General features: G+C 36.1%; 1 protein-coding gene across 2 annotated transcripts in view; it reads right to left on the reverse strand.

Annotated features, from left to right (window-relative positions):
* Positions 1–8,498, reverse strand: part of DLC1 (DLC1 Rho GTPase activating protein) — a 241,733-nt gene that overhangs the window by 133,324 nt on the left and 99,911 nt on the right. For both annotated transcript variants that reach the window (XM_064449495.1, XM_064449497.1), the window contains one exon: positions 4,254–4,287. In XM_064449495.1, the coding sequence (XP_064305565.1) occupies positions 4,254–4,287 (34 nt within the window). The remainder of the gene's footprint in view (positions 1–4,253; positions 4,288–8,498) is intronic.

The following is an 8,498-nucleotide window of genomic DNA, read 5'->3' on the forward strand; positions in this document are numbered from 1 at the left end:
ACTTTTTTCCACAGTATATCTTTAAAGCAAGAGGGAATATTTTGGTAGAATCATGAAAGCTCTTAAAGACCTGTTCACTTGCTATTCTGCTAGGGAATTTTTGCTGCTACCTATGAGTAGTGTCACTTGCCTTTTTGTATCATGTGTTCTGTGTTTTTTAGTTGATCCAAGTTTATACTTAATAACTAAACTGTAGTACTCAATGACTTAAAACCACCTTATTCTATTTTTAAAGCAGCAACTCTTCTAAATGTGTGTTCAATCAAAATACCACAGGGCCGTTGTTTTATGCACAGGAAAAAATTTATTTATTATAATGCTGAATATTATGGACCAATGGTGTTCATATTTATTTAGAGCTAGACTAAACCTTCTGCCCTGTTTATGTGATAGCACATAGTTTCATCACCTCAAGAGAAATAAGCTGTGTTAGTCCCTGACCAGATGTGGATATTCACTCTACCCCTCCTGCTGGCTCTGTTGTAGCAATGTTTCTAAGTCACAAACAGAGTTCACTATTTCCTACAAATATTTGAGGGTAAGTTGGGAAATCATGAAGTAGGTCCACAAAGAGACTTAGGCAATACTTCTAATATTGACTTATAGCCATTTCAACTTTGTTTTAGGAATATTGCTCCAGAAACTGAAGTTAGCCCTGAATTAGGAACCTCACAGTGGATTCATCGACTGAATATTGGTGTCTATGTTAGGAGCCACCTTGACTCTACAGTTAGTGGAGGGTTAACCAATACCATTCATGAACTCTCATGTGCGATTCACATCAGTAAACCAAATGCTGACATATAGCCATGTGAACCAAAGGTTCATAGGTTGATTACTTTTAGACTACAAATGAAGCCAGTATCATTAACTCTGACACAGACGCTATTATTGACAGGTGAGATGAACCCTCCATCCTTCAAATTTCTTTGAGGACAGAATTTCTCTAAATGGACAGAATTTGAGAATAAAAATCACAAGTCAGCAAGGTAAGTAAAGGCAAGGGAATACATAACTTACTCAAAAGAAAATTGAATGCATCTGAAAAAAACAGTGTTTTGAAGCTGGTTGCTGGCCTGCATTCCTGATTTAGGTGCTGACAGTCCCAACCCTAAGTCATCTCTTGGCTTGAGCCATCATTTTCCCTGGCTGTGCTTGATCTTAACTTCTACCTTAAAAGAGTTCTTTTTGAAAGATTTATTTTTTTCACCATTGCCAGAACTGTTAACAATATTGAGACTTCTTAAAAATTAATTTCTCAGAAATGCTGATGCCACAGTACACTGTTCGCAATGCCCTAATTCACACAACTTGAAGCAATAGTGTACACAGTTAGGTACAGCTGATGTTCTGCTCAATACACTGATCATTTATAGATTTTTGCCAAAGGGACTCTGCAATTACAGGTTTTACTGCACTTTCCACTGTAAAAAAAAAAAAACAAAAAACCACCAAAACCAACCACCAAACCAAAACAACCACCAATAAAACCCAAACCAAATCAAAAAACCAAAGCCAAACTGGTTATGAAACTCTAGAGTTATTATTGACAAAAGTAGCAATGTTTTCTGATTACCTTTGGTTTTGCTCTAAATCTAAAATTAGCGTGTGGGTTGGGTTTTTTTTTTTTTAAGTACTCCACCTGAAAGTTTATATTTGATGTAGTCAAAATTTACTGTGTGTTGGAAAATATATAAAATCGAGAAAATATTTAAGGACTAACAACTGCTATAAACTTAATCAATAATGTGTGAACTTCTAAGCTGCCTAAGCAGCTTGATCCATTTAAGGTTCTAAATGTTTGGTTGCCTATAGGAAAAGCATTTGAAAGTATCAAAGTATCTAGAGTCTACAGAAATGAAAGTCTTGTAAAAACAGGTTTTTATTTATGTATATAGAATTTCTGAACCAGAAACACAGAAATAACAGCCTTTCTACTTCCTTGTATTTCTCATTCCAGTCCTAGATCAAACCACATAGCATTAAGCAGGAAAGATGGAACTACAAGAAATTATTACTTCAAATTCTCAAAATGAGAAAAGATGTTTAACTAGACATTTTAGAGTGCATTTTTAATCCAATTTTAGTTTTAATAGAATGCTATCCAATCTCTTTATCTACTGTGTTATTATTATTATCAGTAGTGAAATAAACAACTCCTTTTTGTTCTGTAATATTTTGTAATATATTTCAATCTGTTTGTAATAATAGTAACTGGGAAATGTTAGATTGTTGGTATTTCCAAATAAATATGAAAACTTGTATTTGTTTTGTTCTCTTACAGCAGACATGCAAATATGCCTTTTTTTTTTTTTTTTAAGGCTTTCAGACCTTACTTATGGCTTGTCATTCATGAGTCTTATGCAATGTCATTTATCTGGTGAAGTGCAAGCAGCCATGATCAAACAACTGCTAGCTAAATTGCAAAACATGACACATGAATCAAGATCCAATTGCACTTGAAAAAATTAGCACTAACAAACCCTAGAACAAGTGACTTCATTCAATAGGCCTTTTTTAAATAAACATCTCCCTAATGCATGCTTAATATTTCTAAAAAAAGCAATCATAACCTCGGGAGCTCCTGGGCTGCAAAGGGTTAAGCAAAAGCCAAAAGATTAAAAGGCAACCATGTTTCTATTCACAGTCTAGCTTCTGCTCATGTACGTGGAAATGTCAGCAAACTGACTCCACATGGCATGAAGTTCTACCTAGTATTTGTAATATTAAATATAATGTTGTCCACAAAAAGCATAACACTGAAGTCTGGGCTGGAAGGAGGAAGAGAGGACATATACATATGTACATGTTTTACAGTGTATGTCAAAAATACATTTATTTTCTACCATCATCAACAGTGACATGATAGGTAGTTTGGACACTGAAGAAGTAATCATAGAGCTTTGAGTTTTATTTATGATTTTATAAGCTGTTAGCTACGGCAAACACTTGTTGCAGATCTATTCCTCTAGTATAAAACTGGAGTCATCATATCTCTATGCCCTGAAGGGTTTTTTAAATTACTTTCACATAGCTTTTAATCTGGTATGGTACATAATTGCTAAAGATGTACAAAAACCTATAATGTCATATGGCTGCGTGACAAAGTATTTGAAATTAGCTGCAAATGGTAGGGCCAGTTATAATCTGTTTACATGTTTGGTCATAATTTAAAGAAAGCAGCCAGATATGAACTGCCTCAGAAAAATTAATATCAAATAATACCACCTGCAAAATCTATAAAGAAAATGCTTCTTAAATATGGGTCACAGTTTCTGAATTATTTATGATCTTCAACAGCTAAAATAGCAACATCCTGACCAGACAGCTCCATAGCTTTTACATTACTGATTAGCACTGTTGCTTTTCTCTCAAAACCTTTTTAAAAACTTATTTCTCTCCCTTAGCAAGCAAAAGAAAATAAATAATCCAAACTAAGATAACACAAGAAAATATCACCACCAAAAATCAGACATAAATCAGGATGCCAGGTGGCATTTGGCCATTTTAACATATTTTTCAAGCTACATTTGAAGTACAGTAGCACAATATCAGTTAAAATAAATGATGAAGAAACCAACAGAGATTCTACAGAACTATAATGCTAAGAGTGGAGTGTTCCCTAGAGTTTAACACAGTTCACCCATCTGACAGTGTTCATCAGACAATCACTAATACATTTGACATAACAACACCAAAGTAAATATAGCGTTCAGAGAACAGAAGAGAATAGGAAAATAACCTTTCAATACTCTGGAAGTACTTAGCCAAAATAATAATTTTTATCTCCAGTGAAATACTCCAGGTAACTGAAATTTCCCACCATACTTAAAGACAGACAGTAAAGTCCACATGAAGTCATTAGATTCCACTGACTTGAACAAACCCATTGGCATCCATGTTTGTCAAGTGAGACATGAAATAAATCAAAATAGATTTTAACACCAAGTAACAAGTTAGTATCTAGAGGAAGACTAATGTATAAAAGGCAGCTGCATTTCAACAGGGTACTTTGTAGGATAGTTTCAAACATCTTTATTAGTATCACACAGAAAGCTGGACTGCTTTTCAGAGAGAGAAAATACCCTATTCAGGAAACAATGAATAACCTTTACACAGACATTTGTCAGGTCTGTAACCCTACACATTCAAAACCCCACAGTGGAAGCCCGTCTTTTGTCACTTAGTTAAGTAACACTGTATTCCCCAAAACAAATACAAGGAAATGAGAAAATAAGTAAATATTTACTCACCAGCCTTCTCCTTCTCTGAAATAATTGGCATAGCCTGAAAGAAAAAAAATAAGCAATACCACTATTAAAAAATAAGAATTTAGGGAAACATTATAAAATCTTAAGGTAGATTTTATGAGTGCCCAGAAGGTCTAGAAAGAACTGAGGTCTCACTCCGTTAGCACTCCAGAGAGAACATACAGTTCCCATTTTAGTGGCTTATAAACTATTATGAAACTAATTACTGTTAAAAAAAAAAAAAAAAGGACTAGGAGAGAAGGGAGGAGATGGAGTTAATAAGATATTCCAATGATTGCATTTTGAAATAATCATCCTAGAATACATGCCCACAAAATTCCACTGGGAAATTACTAAATAATTCTGAAGGAGTGAAGACAAAAATCTGTGTGGCTGAAAATGAGACTAAAACGCCAAATCTTTCTTATGCAGTACTCAAGTAGAATTCTGCCATTTACCTCCTATAGTTAGGACTTGGGCTTAAATGTATATTGTTTTATAACACACTAATCTCTTATTTTTAATATCTTTTTTCAGAGACAGGTAATAGAAGTGTTTTCTTATCGGCTGTAATTGTTTTTGGACTTGGAAAATTGTTTTTTGCAAAGGATGTAAAAGTCTTTCATATTATGCTTTTTTTTTTTCCCCAGACTACTGCAGAAGAACTGTCTCAGTGTATTTTTCCTAAAATAAGTAGGTTATAAATTGAATGTATAGTAAAATGGAATTTATATGGCACACGTATAAACAGAATTAAAGAATGTGCAGATATGATAAAGGTAATAAAGGCTGGATGAGAAATTGGATTGGGTATACAATGTATGCAGAACTGCCATGCGAGTTAAGGTATCAATTTTACATCCCTTTCACTCATGTCAGTCTGGCCTTTGTTCAGCAGATTTTCCTGCTGCAGATTTCACAGAGAAATAAAGGGGGGAGTGATGGACAGAAATCACAAGACATCCAGTTTTAGACTTTCTCCAGGGTTCCTGAAATAGGCTTTGAAAATTTCACTTCAGGATTTGAATTGTCCTGCTATATAAAATAGTATTTTATAGCATTTTCTGGATAATATTTTGTACAAAATTTCAAATAGAACATGTCTTAGAAAATATATATTAATAAACACCTTACAGATTGGTAATAGCCATAAGAACCCTTATGTGATTCTTTGTTTCACCTGTGCTTTGCCTAGTTTAATATCTGTTGCTTGAGTTTGACATTCAAAAATATTGTACCACCTGACTAATATTATTCAAAACAACAGCAGTTGTTCCTTGCTTGAGAAGCATTTCCCTTGCTTTGTACAAACACGTATTTGTTCAGAAGCAGCACTATTTTGCTCCAGGAATCTGGTGAAGTCATTAACCTCCATAGACCAAAAAAAGTTAACATGCCAAAGAAACAATAAAAATCACAGAATGAATCAAGGTATCAGCTGCAAAGAAAGAAAAAGGATATAATGTACAAATTTTTAAAAAATAATTGGTAGACTTTTGAAAACCACTATATAATTTTCTTCTATTTCCAAGACCTAAGGGGTTACACTGGTTAAGAAAAATAAGAAAATAAAGAAAATCCATGGTTCACTATAATAATTTGTCCAAGAAGGAAATTTGTAATGAGAGAAAATTGTAAAGAGGAGAAGGTAAGAAACAAACAAATAAAAGGAAAAAAACAAAGAGAAGAAGAAAAAAGAATGAGGGAACATTAGTGTAAATTGAATGGAGGGGTCATGACAAAAATGAAAGATGGGGACAAATTACTGTCATATTTTAATTTTGAACTTTGTTAACCATAAAACAAAGAAGGTGTAATGGTGTCCTTTAAGTTAAACTTAGAAGACAACACTGAGATGACTGGAGAGTGTCAGCAGAGAATTCATAAGCTGTCATGGAAAAGAGACAAAGCGTATTGCCATCAAACTTTTATAAGGTCTAAAATGCAAGGCCAAGATGAACAACTGTGATTCAGTGGACTGGGAGGAGGCAGTTACAGGATAAGTACAGAAGATAATTTCTCTGGTGGCTTTGTGAGAGATTTAAATGGCTTTTAAGGATGTTGTCTGTAACTGCAGTACAAATCACTAGTAATGACTTTGGCCTGAATGAACATTTCTGAATCAGCTCCCATTATCATTCATATATCAGAATACAGATTTTTTTTTTAATATGCTCATATCAGATTTTAAAACATAGTAAAACTTGCCATTTGTAATTTCAAGTTCTTTCCTGGAAATATACAGTATATCTAATTCTTGATCACTAAAACATATTGATTTATAACCAAACATAAATGTTAGTAAATTTGTTAGATGCTAGTCCTAAAGGTTTTTAGAGTTGTTCAACTGATTTAGCCCAGGTAAAAAGTTGTAGATGGAAATACAAAAAACTGGCTGAGGTGGATTGAGGACTGGCTGAACAACAGAGCTCAGGTGATCAACGAGGCAGAGTCTGGCTGGAGGCCTGTCACTAGTGGTGTTCCCCAGGGCTCTGCGCTGGGTCCAGTCCTGTTCAACATTAATCAGTGACCTAGACATAGAGAATAGAGTGTACCCTCACTTTTTTTTGCTGATGTTTTGTTGATGATACCAAGCTGGGAGGAGAGGCTGATACACCACAAAGCTCTGCTGCCATCCAATGAGACCTGGACAGGCTGGAGAGCTGGGCCAAGGGAAACCTGATGAAATTCAACAAGAGCAAGGGCAAGGTCCTGCACCTGGGGAGGAACAACCCCATGCACCAGTACAGGCTGGGGGCTGAACTACTGAAAAGCCGCTCTGTTGAGAAGGACCTGGGAGTGCTGGTGGACAGCAAGCTGACCCTGAGCCAGCAATGTCCCCTTGTGGCCAAGAAGGCCAAGGGTATCCTAGGGTGCATTAAAAGGAGTGTGGCCAGCAGGTTGAGAGAGGTTATCCTCACCCTCTACTCTGCCCTGGTGAGACCACATCTGGAGTACTGTGTCCAGTTTTGGGCCCCCAGTTTACGAAGGACGCGGAACTGCTTGAGCAAGTCCAGCGGAGAGCTACGAAGATGATCAGGGGACTGGAGCATCTTGCTTATGAGGAAAGGCTGAGAGACTCGGGTTTTTTCAGCCTGGAAAAGAGAAGACTGAGGGGGGTTTTCATCAATACCTATAAATATCTGAAAGGCAAGTGTCAAGTGGATGGGGCCAGACTCTTTTCAGTGGTGCCCAATGACAGGTCACAAGGGGTAATGGGCACAAGTTGCACAGGCACAGGAAGTTCCACCTGAATATGAGGAAACACTTCTTTCCTGTTCAGGTGCCAGAGCAGTGGCACAGGCTGCCCAGGGAGGCTGTGGAGTCTCCTTCCCTGGAGACATCCAAAACAACCTGCCTGGATGTGTTCCTGTGCCCCCTGCTCTGGGTGTGCCTGCTCAAGCAGGGGGGTTGGACAGGATGATCTCCAGAGGTCCCTTCCAACCCCTACCATTCTGTATGATTCTGTTTGTGAAAACTCCTCGGGCCAGATGTATAAGTCACAAAATTATTACTTTTGTTAATTAGGAAGAAGGAGGACTATAAGTTCCAGACAATTTAAAGGTAGAGTGAGGTTTGCAGATAAAAGTACTTCCTATGTTCCTGCAGCTGTCCATTAAGATCGATGCTAGAGAGACTAATGTGGATTATACAATCTACCAAAAGCAAGAATTATAAAATCGAGTCAGGTACATGGAAAAATGCTACTGGAGTATTCAGATAAAGTAATACATTCAAAATCATAACACCACAAATTATATAACTTTTCCTAGGGAAATTAGGGGAAGGATTCATACAGTGGCGACTACCTGTCACCGTCATTTGTCCCTACTCCAGGTCCTCCATAGTGCATTATGTAAATGCAGAGGTTTCTTTTTATTGCCTCATTTTTCTTCCTGATATCAGACTTAGCCCACTTTTTCAGCAAAATATCTTTCCATTTTCTTCACGTGCTTTTAAAATTAGAACTAATTTTCTCTGATTTGGTCTTATTGATTAACTGCACAAGAAAAATTATAGTATTTTCCAAGAACCAAATATTTTCTCAAATTCATGTGAATCCATGGGAAAAAAAGAGTTATCTCTAAAAAAGCCATTACAGTAGCATCAAATTAATGAAAGTAAAATAATTTCTTTAGAATAGAATAGGAACCATGTTTTTACAAAAGAATATCAATGTTCTTTTCACTGCAAAGACTGGAAACAATATAAATGTTTGACTCAGTACATGGTGCTGTGGCATACTTA

The sequence above is a fragment of the Phalacrocorax carbo genome, chromosome 4 (genome assembly GCF_963921805.1).
Source record: "Phalacrocorax carbo chromosome 4, bPhaCar2.1, whole genome shotgun sequence".
NCBI lineage: Eukaryota > Metazoa > Chordata > Aves > Suliformes > Phalacrocoracidae > Phalacrocorax > Phalacrocorax carbo.